General features: G+C 60.8%; 1 protein-coding gene across 1 annotated transcript in view; it reads left to right on the forward strand.

The window, feature by feature from the left end:
- Positions 1-12,984, forward strand: part of CABIN1 (calcineurin binding protein 1) — a gene marked incomplete at its 5' end in the record, with an annotated part of 148,772 nt that overhangs the window by 11,788 nt on the left and 124,000 nt on the right. The window contains 8 exons of the mRNA XM_007957396.1: positions 95-229; positions 1,215-1,395; positions 5,645-5,774; positions 6,460-6,609; positions 6,928-7,214; positions 8,688-8,856; positions 11,092-11,228; positions 12,157-12,374. Coding sequence (XP_007955587.1) covers positions 95-229; positions 1,215-1,395; positions 5,645-5,774; positions 6,460-6,609; positions 6,928-7,214; positions 8,688-8,856; positions 11,092-11,228; positions 12,157-12,374 — 1,407 coding nt within the window. The remainder of the gene's footprint in view (positions 1-94; positions 230-1,214; positions 1,396-5,644; positions 5,775-6,459; positions 6,610-6,927; positions 7,215-8,687; positions 8,857-11,091; positions 11,229-12,156; positions 12,375-12,984) is intronic.

The following is a 12,984-nucleotide window of genomic DNA, read 5'->3' on the forward strand; positions in this document are numbered from 1 at the left end:
CTTCGGGCCTGGTGGCCGGGGACCTTCGGGCCTGGTGGCCGGGGACCCTTCGGGCCTGGCAGCACTGCTGCACCTCTGTCTCCTTGGTCCACAGGCGGTGTCGTCAGGTGATGAGAAGGAGGGCCTCAAGCACCCCGGGCTAATGCTGAAATACTCCACATACAAGAACCTGGCCCAGCTGGCGGCCCAGCGCGAGGACCTGGACACCGCCATGGACTTCTACCTGCAGGTGCGGCTCAGCACGCCCGTGGGGAGTTGATGGCTCTGACATGAGGGCTGAGGCGCGCCCTCATGAGCCGAATGTGAGACTCCGTAGTGGTGCATGGCGAGGGGTGCGGCTGAGGCCCCGGCCCGCAAGTGTCACGGCACACGCACAGAGGTGGTAGAGAGGAGGCCACTTCCGTCCTGTGCACGTAGAGCCCTCCAGGGGCTGGAGGAGCCATTGGGTCACAGCCCTCAGGGCACAGGGCCTGCCAGTTGGTGATGTGCTGGTTCCCACCGAAGGCCGTGGCCACACTGCTGTCCCGCTGCCACTTAACATGGGGAGTTATGCCCTCTTCCCCACTCTTTGTAAAGCAGTGGTGTCTGTCAGCCTGTTTCTTCTTTTCTAAAAAAATAAAGTATACATATAGTGCCTAAGGCACATGACCGCTAACCATAGGGTGGCGGTTCAAACCCACGAGCCACTCCTCAGAAGGAGGGCTGGGCAATCTACTTCCGTAGTGATACTGCCTCGGAAACCCAACGAGGGGTCGCTATGAGTCGGGTCCGACTCGACGGGACATAACAACGACAACGACGATGAGATAAGCAGGGGCACAGAACTTTTGCTGGCGCTGTAGTGATGCGGTGGTTCGAGCTGCCAACCAAAGGTCTCTGATTTGAACCCACCAGCCGCTCTGTGGGAGAAAGACAAGGCTGGCAGCTTCCGTGAAGACTGACAGCCTTGGAGACCCTCTGGGGCAGTTCCACTCTGTCCTCTAGGAGCGCTGTGAATCGGAATCGACTGCAAGGCAGTGGGCGTGGTTTTCTTGGTGGATTAGTTAACTTTCTGCCTGCCCTTTCTTTGGGTCTGGGGGCATGTCTGGTTCCAGGAAAGATGAGAGCGCCTTGTCGCGCAGTGATTAGGTGGTCAGGCACCGGGTGTGTGATCCCGCCCAGGCCGCCCCCCGGGTGGGGATCTTACCAAGGTGCGCTCTGTTGTGCTCCCCCAGGCAGTGATGCTGGACTCCACCGACGTCAATCTCTGGTACAAAATCGGACACGTGGCCCTGAGGCTGGTCCGCATCCCCCTGGCTCGCCACGCGTTTGAGGAAGGGCTGCGTTGCAACCCTGACCACTGGCCCTGCCTGGACAGCCTCATCACCATTCTGTACGCGCTCAGTGACTACACCAGTGAGTCCCGCCCCGATGGTGTTGACAGTGGCGGGGGTGTGGCTCGGGGGTGGCAGGGATGCTGGTGCAGAGGGCTGTCTGCCCCCTGCTTGCTTCTGACTTGGCTCTCTCACCGCCCTGAGGTCTGTCAAGTGCTGGGTGGTGACACGGAGCCTGTTCTCGGAGTGGCTTCCCCTTGCTCACTCATTTCGCCCATGCTGTGCCGTCCTGGGCTGGCCCCATTCTGCACTTTGACGACAGACAGCCTTGCACTGCTGCCTGAGGGATCCTGGGCATGGTGCTCACTGGCTTTGTGGGCACCCGCTTCCCTGCAGGACCACAGAGCTGCCTGGCCCAGCCCTCCGCCCCCCAGGATAGCTTGTTCCTGGGGTAGCCCCTGATGAGGTGCTGCAGCCCTGGCGATCTGGTGCTTTCTGGTCCAGCGCCAGACGCACCTCCAGGAGTGACCGGATAGACAGCAGGGCTGTGAGGTCCTGTGTGGCGGCAGCTCCGTACCAGGCCCAGCCCAGTACCCTGTGCCGAACAGACGGGCTGACAGGCATGATTGCACTCACTGTGACGGCTGAAGCCTGGCCAGCTGACTCGCAGAGGCCTGTTCCTCTACAGACAGGTGTACCAGGCACAGCACCGAGAGGCTCCCTCTGCCCCACAACAGGCCTCTCCTCCAGAACTGCTCTGAAGAGTTTCTAAAAAAACCAAACTCACTGTCGTCAAGTCGGATCCAACTCATAGTGACCCCTCCTTGCGTTTCCAAGGCCGTATCCCTAAGGAAGTAGATTGCCCAGTCTTCCTTCTGAGGAGTAGCTAGTGGGTTTGAACTTCCAGCCTTCTGGTGAGCAGTCAGATGCCTTAGGCACTGCATCACCAGTTGAGGGAAAACATCCAAGTGGCAGTATGCACACCTCTGCATCCACAGATCCGGCATTTCGTAGACAGGAAAACATGGCAAGGTCTAGGACGCCTGCAGCACCCCAGGAGGCAGGCTGCCCCCACCACCCAGAGGGGCCCCCAACGTCTCCCTTTTGTGAGCAGAACGGAGCTTTGCTTATTGTCGCCCTGCCCTAGGTGGCGTCACATGGCATGTGCCCTGCATTGGTCTGTAGTGTGACTGCAAGCAGTGGAACCATCACATGTTGTTTGTGCACGGGTTTGGCTCCTGTGCACATGCTGCTGAGGGAATTCCTGTGGAAGTCTGGGTTTTAACACTTCATTCAGCAGTTTCACAGGCTGGTCCCTGACGTTGGCTGCCGTCCCCGCAGTGTGCCAGCACTGTGCCTGCTCCCATTTCCGTCCCTCCTGCTGCCCTGCCCTCCGTGCCTTCTCGTCTCTGCTGCTGGGCACAGGATGCCCGCTGCTCGTGTGGGTGATTGTTCTGTCGAGGCACGTTGCTGCAGGTGTTCTTGTTCATATCGTGGGGGCAGTAAACCATTTGTCGTTTAGCTGAAAGGGGACCTTCTGGGATTGCTGCAGGTGTTCTTGTTCATATCGTGGGGTCAGTAAACCATTTGTCGTTTAGCTGAAAGGGGACCTCCTGGGAGTGACCTCAGTACCAGGTTAGAAGACTGGCTCAGGGTAATAGTCCCAGAGCTCTGCATGTCTGGTGGCCTCGCGCAATGGTTCTGTTAGAAGAGTGTCTCAGGGCCATAGTCTCGGGGCTGCGCGGTCTCCCGTGGACGTGCGCACTGGTCTGTCTCCTGCCCCGGTTTCCACTCCCATCAGCACCGGGAGTAGTTTCAGCAGGCCACCGTTGTGACTGTAATCAAAGCTGCTTCTTGGGGAGGCTGTTTCTTTGGGGATTTTTTCCTGTGGCTTGGGTGCCACCTTGAGGTGGGGGGTTGCAAAACTGGCGAGGAGGCCACATGTTCTGACCTCCTCTAACCCTCCAAGGGGAAGACAGGATCACCAGCAGTAACCCAAGGCCTATTCCTGCCAGGCCAGACATGCAGCCTCCCGCCTCCAGCCCTTGCTCCAACCGTTCCTCCCAAAGCACCCACCACCTCTCTCCTGGGTTTGATAATTCCCTGCAGTGGCCACACAGAACTCACAGATTATGAGGTTTATTAGGGAAGCACCAGGCTACAATTCGAGTTCAGGAAAAATGCTCAGTCTCTCTCCCAGCCCACCATCCCTCAGCCAACAGTCTCTCACAGTCTCTTTCCCAGCAATGCTGGTCCCTCAGTGTCTCACTCAGCGATGCATGTCTCTTGCGTCTGTTTCCCAGCAACGTGTGTCTCTTTCAGGGGCGCGTCTCTTTCAGCAGCAGTTCTTCCTCCACCAGCAGTCAGAGAGAGTTCTGCCTCCAGGAGGCCTCCTTTTGAGCCCAGCAGGGTGGTCAGACTAGCCAATCATAGCATCAGAGCTCTAAGCACCTGAGAGAGAGTGGGCACCTCCCAGAACATTGTTTTGTGCCACTCCCAACAGAAGTACCCCAGGTGGACAACTTCAGCAATCAGGAGCTCCTCAGTTGCTCATAGAAAATCCCACCTTGGAGTTTACAAAGACTTATGGGTAGAAAAGCCACAGTAAGTAACTTACTACACCACAGGGGTCTTCAGGATGCAGCCTGCCTCCCCAGCCCCCTGGTTTACTTCTTTGTACCTGTTTCTGGTGGCAGAAGTTGTGCTTGGTAAGCGTGTGTCCTGTGGGGGAAATGAGCTTGGGGACTGAACAGATGCATATATCCACAAGAGCTCTGACCTGTTTGACACTCATTTAAAGCAGCATGTGAAAGCAGCATGCTGAATTGACTTCTGGTGGTATCTGGTGCCTTTGGTGAGGGATTAGGAGTGCTGCTCGGTGTGTCTCCTGACTGCCCGCTCCCTGGACACTCGCCAGGCATCCCTTTCCTGGAGTGTGGGTGGAGCGTGGCCAGTGTGCTGAGCTTCGCCCCAGCGAATGCACCTGCTGAGAGCCAGGTCATCCAGGTGCTCAGGGCTGCCTGGCTTTTCTTTTTGAAAGAGGATGTGGCCACCCTTCTGGGGCCACTGTGGTTGGCTGAGGTAGGAGCCTTTGGGGCATCTCCTGATGGGTACATTGCAGCTTGCTACGTTGTGCTGGGGTTTTGCAGGTGCCTCCCTGGTCCCTACTAAGCACCAGACCTGGACAGGCGGGCCTCTCCCTACTCAGCCTCCCTGCAGGACACCCTGGAGGGCAGCGGCGGCCTCTCCCTGCCCCTCCCTGCATGGCACCCACCGGGAGAGGACTGGCCTCTCCCCCGCAGGACATCCTGGAGGGCAGCGGCGGCCTCTCCCTGCCCCTCCCTGCGTGGCACCCACTGGGAGAGGACTGGCCTCTCCCCCACAGGACACCCCGTGCTGCTCTGGCTCCCCTCTGTCTTGCCCCTGATCTGAGCACAGTCACAGAAGAGGCGCATGCACGGGTGTTTCCCATCCGCACGCGCGCAGGACCGGTGCTCACCTGCATGAGCCAGGCTGGCGGCCCTGCTGCCCCATGCCCTTGGCTTTCCATGCTCACAAGTGAGGCCTGGTGGTGTGTAGTCTGGGGGCTATCCTCAGCAGTCACGTGTGTTGGGCCGGTTTCCGCAGTGGGTACCGGAGGCCTCATAACTGACATCACAGCTCTGCTCAGGAGCCAGCCCGGGCCCTCCTCTGGAGGCAGCCGTTCTGTGTTTGGTTTGCCCGTCACTGTGTCTGCTGTGCAGGAGCTGGAGCTGGCACAGCTTTGTGGAGCCCGCCGTGGAGGCCCGTTGTTGTACAGACACGAGCAGTGCACGCTTGTTAGACTGAAAGTAACTGTACTGTAAGGACAATTGGAAAAATACACAGGTAGGAGCAGGACAGTTAGGAAATGCAGCTGAGGAAAAGGAGGAGGAGGCAGATTGGCACACGTGGGGATGAGCCCAGCCTCGTCCCTGCCCTTCAGCTGGTGGACACCTCGCCGGTTGGGATCATGCTACTCAGCTCTTGCGTGGCAGCCACACGCAGCATGCGTCTGGGTGGGCCCACTGCACTCCACAGGCCCCTAGGTTTTCTGCAGCAGTTTCTGGAAGTGGCTCGTGAGAGGGGGGCTGGGTGTGACCCCAGCAGTGCTCCCTCGTCTCACCTCAGGTCAGCTTGCCTGGCAGCCCTTCTACTCGGGACGTTACTGTTTTCCAAAAGTTGATCCCGGTCGCATTCCCGTGGCTGGTGCGTTTCCTGGGGCCCAGCGGCATGGAGACGCCCTCCCACTGAAGTGGTGGGGCCTGCACTGCGGGGTGCAGCCTGGGACCTGTGCCTGTCTGTCCTTCCAGCGTGTCTGTACTTCATCTGCAAGGCACTGGAGAAGGACTGCCGCTACAGCAAGGGGCTGGTCCTCAAGGAGAAGATATTCCACGAGCAGCCATGTCTCCGGAAGGACTCGCTCCGTATGTTCCTGCGATGGTGAGCCAGCTGCCTCCGTCTAACCCCACGACACACCCCGCCGGGCTGCCTCCGTCCGACCCCACGACACACCCCGCCGGGCTGCCTCCGTCCGACCCCATGACACACTCCTCTGGGCCGCCTCCATTTGACTCCACAGACACCTCCTAGAGTGCTCTTGGTGGCCCTGTGGGAGACATCTGATGGGCCGGGCAGGAGGGTGGTATGGCCAGGTTACCTGAGGCAGAGGGGTGTCTGGGAGGGCACCTGCCATCTTGAGTGGCGGGCACCTCCTATCTTGGGGGGAGGGCACTCTATTTCTTAAGGGGACCAGGGTTTGGAGAGCTTGGCTTGTCCGATGACTTCCTGTTGGAACAGATGGTGTGGGGCCCTGAGTTCTCTGTAGGTTCTAGCTCTGTACTTGAGGACCTGGATTATTTTGTTGTGACCCTGGCAACTTGTCTGCATACCTGCCCTCGGCTTGCTTTTGAGTTGAAGGAGGGTCACAGGGCAGCGGTCAGGTCCAGGCATGGGGTGTCAGGAGTGCTGGTTGCTGCCCTTGGGAGGCCAGACTTGGGTGGTTAGGTTACCGCAGGACTAACAGGACAGGCTAAAGGCTAACGATGGACGCACATCTGTTTGTGAAATGCCAGACTGCGCTCTAGCAGGTCACGTCATAACTCCTCCGACCATGCTGTCCTTCTAGTGACATGTCCATCCACGATGCATCCGTGAGTGCGGCTGAAGCCCAGGCCATCGTGGATGAGGCGATGGGGCTGCGGAGGAGGAGGCAGGCGCTGACCGTGCGGGAGAAGGTGCCAGACCTGAAGCTGGTGCGGCCCATCCCCTTCTTCACGTAGGTCCTGCGTCTTGGGAGGGCTGACAGTAGCTGGTTCCTGCTTTGTGGGCCCAGTCGCCCTCTGCCCCGTAGTCTCATCTCCTGGGTCATGTCCCAGGCTGTGGGCCGCTGCTGGCTGCCCCCGTCTATGCAGTGCCCACTGGGCCTGGGCAGGGCTCCGTGCTTGTTCACTGCTCCTGCCCCAGCCTGGGCAGCTTCACTGGGGCTCCACAGACCCACCTGCAGCCCCAGGAAGGTGGCTGTGGTGGGAACGGCTCCGCGGCTGCCCACTGGGCCCAGCACGGTGCTGAGCAGTCGTACGGCCTCTCCCTGCAGCTGGAAGTGCCTTGGGGAGAGCCTCCTTGCCATGTACACTCACCTCACCACCTGTGAGCCCCCGCGGCCCAGCCTGGGCAAGAGGATCGACCTGTCTGACTACCAGGATGCCACCCCACAGCTGGCTGCCTCCACGGTGCTGCCACCCGTCAGCGTTATCCAGCCACCCCCCGTCAGCACGCCCCTGCCTGGGACCGGGGCTGAGCCCGTGCTCACCTACAGCCCTGTGGCTGCGGCCAGCTTCCCACGCCATAGCCCCAGCCTGCTGGAGACAGGCCTGGCCGTGGGTGAGCAGCCTTCTGGGGTCACTGTGGGTAGCCCAGTGGGCCAGAGCAGAGGCACCCAGCCCTCCAGGGAGGTGGGCTGATGTTCACGGTCTCACAGTGGCTCACAGGCTGCTGCACCTGGGGGTGTAGCCGGGGCTCAGGGGTGCAGCCCCTCGCACTCCGTGCACCTGCTGGCCCTGCTCTGGCATCCTACGGTGTGTGTAGCACTGGGTCAGGGTGTTCTGAAGGCCAGCAGGTCTCACTGTGTGCTTGCTGAGGGGAGGGCCTGGGTGCTTTCTAAATTCCCTTCCGAGTTCTCTGGCCATCAGAAGTGTCAGTAAGGTTGCCTTGTGTGGTGGTGTTTGTGTAGTTTTATTGATTTTGTGTGAAGTTGTTGGAGTAGTGCAACGTCTCAGGCAAAAGCTTCCAAGCCTGACTTGGGGGTTTCTGTATTACTGCCAAAAGTCTGGCAGCGAAGGAGGGGCTCAGGTTGCGCGGAGGTGAGAGCACTGAGCAGACCAGGAAAGAGGTGGGTGTGGTTCAAACCCACCAGCCCCACTGTGGCAGAAAGATGAGGCAGTCAGCTTCTGTGAAGATCGACAGCCTTGGAGACCCTCTGGGGGCAGTTCCACTCTGTCTGGGGGTGCTGTGGGTCACAGTCGATTCCCTGGCAGTGGGTGTGGTTGGGGCTTTGCTTTCATTGAAGATTGACAGCCTGGGAGACCCTGTGGGCAGTTCCACTCTGGCCTCTGGGGGCGCTGTGGGTCAGAATCGACTGTAAGGCAGTGGGCTTGGATCTGGTTAAACTTAGGAAGTTTCTGCGTGAGCATATAGGTGGTTGCCTCTGATTTTTTCTGTAACTACATGACATTTCTCTGCTCTCCCTCCAGTTGTCACTGTTCTGAGTCACGTCATATCACTGGGTACTCAGGGGTCTTGTCCCCGGGTACCTGAACTGTGGCTGCAGGGCTCCTTGCAGCTGGGCAGCAGGAGGGTGGGCTGGTGCTGGGGCCCTGGTTCTCAGCCATGGGCTATAGTGTGTGCTTAAGAAGTGGAGACGGTGTGAGAGTGAGGCGCCTGCAGTGAGCTCCTTCCAGGAGCTTGAATGTCCAGCAGAGGCCACTGCTGGTGTCGTGAACGAGGGCCAAGGCCACTACCCCCTGTAGAGGCCACTACTGGCATTATGAATGGGGGCCAGTCCCCTGCCTCCTATAGAGAGGGTGGTGCTGGTGTTATGAATGGGGGCCAGTCCCCTGCCTCCTATAGAGGGTGGTGCCGGTGTTATGAATGGGGAACTGAGGCCCCTGCCCCCTTTAGGGGCTGCTGCTGGTGTTATGAACGGGGAGGCCAGTCCCCTACCTCCTATAGAGGGTGGTGCTGGTGTTATGAACGGGGAACCGAGACCTCTGCCCCCTATGGGGCTGGTGCTGGTGTTATGAATGGGGGGGGCCGAGGCCCCTGCCCCCGTCAGGTGCCACCTTGCTCTCTCTGAAGGCGATGCATCTGGGGGAGACAGGTCCAAGAAGGGTATGAAGAGGAAGAAGATCGCAGAGGAGAGCGGCGAGACAGCCAAGCGGCGTTCGGCCCGTGTCAGGAACACCAAGTGCAAGAAGGAGGAGAAGGTGGATTTCCAGGAGCTCCTGGCCAAGTTCCTGCCGTCCAGGTGTGCGCCCTGGTGTGCGGCGTGTGCCAGGGTTTTTGCTGTCTGGCTACATTCCCCAGTGTGCGGCACGTGGTGAGCTTCTTGCTGTCCGGTGTGTGCACCTGTCTGGTGTGCAGAGACAGGCAGCAAAGTCTCCCCCAGCCCACAGTCACCCCGCTCTTCCCCTCACCACCCTGTCTGCAGGGCCCCTCTTTGCCCTTCCCATCACATCCACCTGAACGCCTCCCTCCGAGCCTTCTGAGGGCAGGAGCTGGGGCTTGCTCATCTTCCTAGGCTCTCAGTAGACGGAGAGATCAGGGATCTTGTGCCCGGTGTGGGGGGCATGGTGAGGAGGGCGGCTTCTCTGGGCGTGCAGACCCCAGGAAGCCCAACCAAACAGCTGATCCTGCTGCCACTGGGCTGCCCACTGCTGCCTTCCCAGGCACTGGTTCTAGACCCCTCCCTGGGCCATGGGTTCCTGCTGGTCCTTAGAGCTGCCTCAGGAGCAGGGCAGGCTGCTTGGAGACGCCAGGTGTGGGTGGGCCCCTGGGAGAAGTTCGCCAGCCCCTGCTTCTTGTCCTCACACTCTCTGCTCACAGACGTTCCAGGACCCTGCTGCCATTGGGCTTCCCCAGGGTTATGGTGCCAGCAGCTGGCTGTCCCAGCCTTGTGGGTGGGCGAGGCCGCTCCATCTCACAGGCCTGTCAGCCTGATGGCTTCTGACGTCTGTGGGCCTGGTTCTTGTCTGTGGGGCGTCCTCCCCTGCCCCGTGTCTCGGTGGGTCTCTGTCTCTCGGTCCCTCATGGTCACCCCCTTCCCTCTCCCCTGCATCTCCGTCTCAGTCCCTCACCGCTGCCCCCTCCCCTCCCCTGTGCCCTGCATCTTGGTGGATCTCTGTCCCTGAGTCCTTCAGGGTCACCCCCTCTGTTCTCCCTGCATCTCGGTGAGGCCTGGGCCCTCTGACCAGTGTCTCCTGGCTCCTGGTTCCAGCAAGGAGCTTCCCTTAGAGGAGCCATGGCCATGGGTTTCAGTCGCTGATGCCACGAAAGGACTGAGTGTCTTCCCTGCCGTCCTCCCCAGAGCTTTCCGTCCCAGCTCTGCTTCCTTCCTTCCTGTAGTTTGTTGCCCGTTTCCTGTGCCAGGCAGCAGTAGTGGCTGAGCCTGGGTGAAGCAGTGTGTGTGGATTGAGGATCAGCGAGTTGCACCCTGAGTGTGAGCTGGCAGGACTGGGGGGCGGCCCCCGCACACACAGCAGGCCTAGAGAGTCCTGTGAGCGTGCCCCACAGGACCTGGCTCAGACATGCCCAGTGGCTCACACCTGCCACCTCCTTCCTTCCTGCTGGCTGGGCCCTTGGGTGCTGCGCGTGCCAGCTGCTCTTCTGGCCTGGGCCTTCCACATCTGTTCTTGGCCTGCCGCTTGGCCAGCTGGCCCCCTCCCTGCTCCCGGGTCAGTGTGAGAAGCACCCACAGAGGGCCTTCTCGCACCCCCTAACGCAGGTGTTCCTGGGACTCTGGGCACCTGCTCACCGTCTCCCCCGGGGGAGTGTGGGCTCTCTGAGGGCGGGCATGCACACACACACTGTTCTGGCACCAGACATGACGCCAGGCATGTGGCCAGCACTCCATGACCATCTGTTGATGGAGTGAGACGGGCGCAGACCAGACATCAACTCCAGGTCCCCCATGTGAGGCAGCCCCCCGGGGTTCTTAAACCTACTGATTGCTCCATCCCCTGAGGGCAGCAGAGGTGGCAGGGTTCAGGGCCAGGAGGGCAGGAGCTATCGTGCCGCCTGAGTGCAGGCCCCAGCAGAGCCTCCTGCCTTTGGACCACACAGACTGTGTCCCTGGGCCAGGTCCCCTTGGCCATGCTTGGAAGGGCCCTGCCAGCTGTCTTTTCTGATACCTGCTCTCAGCCTGCCCAGTGGCCTATGGGACGGGCTGGGCCCACCACCTCTCACATGGGCTCTTGCTGGCTTCCCTGCCTCCTTGTTCTGGGCTCAGGGCACCTCCCACGAGGCTGCCCAGTGAGTGGCACTGTTCCCATCGTGGCCCAGAGCTCCCTCAGGCCCGCCAGGTGCATGCTACTCCGCGGCCCTCCCCACAGGCCGCCCGCCCACCACGTGTCTCCCGCACGCCCTCCCCACGGGCCGCCTGCCCCATGCCTGTACAGATCAGGTTTCTTGAGTGAGAAGCACTCCGGGGCCAGTGTCACAGTGTGTGGTGTGTAACTTTCGTGACCTGCCATGTCCCCTGCAGGCTGAGGAAGCTGGACCCTGAGGAGGAGGATGGCCCCTTCACCAGCTACGAGGTCCAGGCAGAGGCCAAGCCAGAGCACAGCCCTAGCGCGGGGCCACACAGGCTGTCGTTTGACTCTGCCACATTCATGGAGTCAGGTAGGAGCCTTGCCAGTGGTCACCTGCTGCCTGGGCCTCTTCCTCCTCTTCCAGCCTCACTCTCTTGGGTCCTGTCCGGGGAGGATGGTCTGGGGCACAGCTTAAAGCGTGGTTAGCTGGCGGCGTAGGTCCATCTTGGTCCTGGACTTTGTGGTCAGCCCCACAGGGCTGCTCAACACCCTGGCCCTGCCGTCCTTGGCCCTGCTCCCTGCGGGATGGACGTGTCAGGCCAGGTCCCGTGTGTCCGTGAGCGCAGCTGTTGAGTGCGTACTGTGTACACTGCAGGACGGGGCGTCAGCTTCAGCACCGTCTTACACGGGGGTCTGGCTTGTTCACGACCATGCCGCCCAGCCAGGTGTGGAGCTGGCACTGTGTGTCAGTGGGGGAAAGACACAGCATCCTGGGCCTCGGCCCCAGCCATGCTGTGGTGTCCTGTCTCACCCCGTGAAGGAGGTGGGGCCCCTCTCCCAGCGCTCTGTCCCCCGGGGCAGTTGGTGTCCTGTCTCACCTTGTGAAGGCTGCAGGGCCCCTCTCCCAGCGCACTGTCCCCTGGGGCAGTTGTCCTGTCTCAGCATTGTGCCTAAAGGCACTTGACTGCTCACCAGAAGGCTGGCGGTTCAAACCCACCAGCCACTCCTCAGAAGGAAGGTTGGGCAATCTACTTCCGTGGTGATGCTGCTTTGGAAACCCAAGGAGGGGTCGCTATGAGTTGGGACCAACTTGACAACACATAATGGCAACTCACCCCGTGAAGGCCATGGGTCCCCTCTCCCAGTGCACTGTCCCCTGGGGCTGTTGGTGTCCCGGTTCACCCTGTGAAGTCCGTGGGTCCCCTCTCCCAGTGTGCTGTCCCCCGGGGCTGTTGCTGTCACAGTTGACCCCATGAAGGCAATGGGGCCCCTCTCCCAGCGTGCTATCTCCCGGGCAGAGAGGCGGGACGTGCATGACTTCCTGCTGAGGAACCTGACCAATGGTGGCATCCTTGAGCTGATGATGCGTTACCTGAAGGCCATGGGCCACAGGTTCCTGCTGCGCTGGCCGCCGGGGCTGGCAGACATTGTGCTCAGCATCTACCACAGCTGGAGGCGCCACAGCACCAGCCTGCCCAACCCATTGCTGCGGGACTGCGGCGACCAGCACATCAAGGTCAGCTGGCCAGGCCAGGCTTGGGGGGCACTGGGGCTGCGGGACTGCGGCGACTAGCGCATCATGGTCAGCCCGCTGGGCTAGGCTTAAGGGGCGTCGGGGCCAGGGGACTGCGGCCCACAGTGCCTGACCTGCTGGTGTGGGACTGCGGCGACCAGCACATCACGGTCAGCTGGCCAGGCTGGGTTCAGGAGGCCATCAAGACTGGGATGACAGGCACAGCATGGGCAGCCGGCCAGGCCAGGCTCGGGGTCAGGGCAACAGGCACATTATGGTCAGCCAGGCAGGATGGGCTTGGGGGGCTCTGGGGCTGGGAGACTGTGGTGACCAGCATGTCACGATCAGTTGGATGGCCAGGCTCTGGGGGCTTCAGGGCTGGGGCTTCGGCAACAGGCATATCCCAGCTGGCTGGGCTGGGCTCAGGGGTCTCTGAGACTTAGGCCACAGGGGGCTGGTGCCCAGGAGGAGGCCTAGCAGCTGAGGGGAGGATACCTGGAGAGAAGGATGGTTGCAGGGCCATCAAGGGCCTGTGCCAGGCCAGGCTGGGGGTGGCTGAAGCTTTAGTGTGTGTGGGGTACAGAGGAAGAACCAACAGGGCCTGTGATGGCAG

The sequence above is a fragment of the Orycteropus afer genome, unplaced genomic scaffold, assembly GCF_000298275.1.
Source record: "Orycteropus afer afer isolate SDZICR_OR568_19922 unplaced genomic scaffold, OryAfe1.0 scaffold00744, whole genome shotgun sequence".
Lineage (NCBI taxonomy): Eukaryota > Metazoa > Chordata > Mammalia > Tubulidentata > Orycteropodidae > Orycteropus > Orycteropus afer.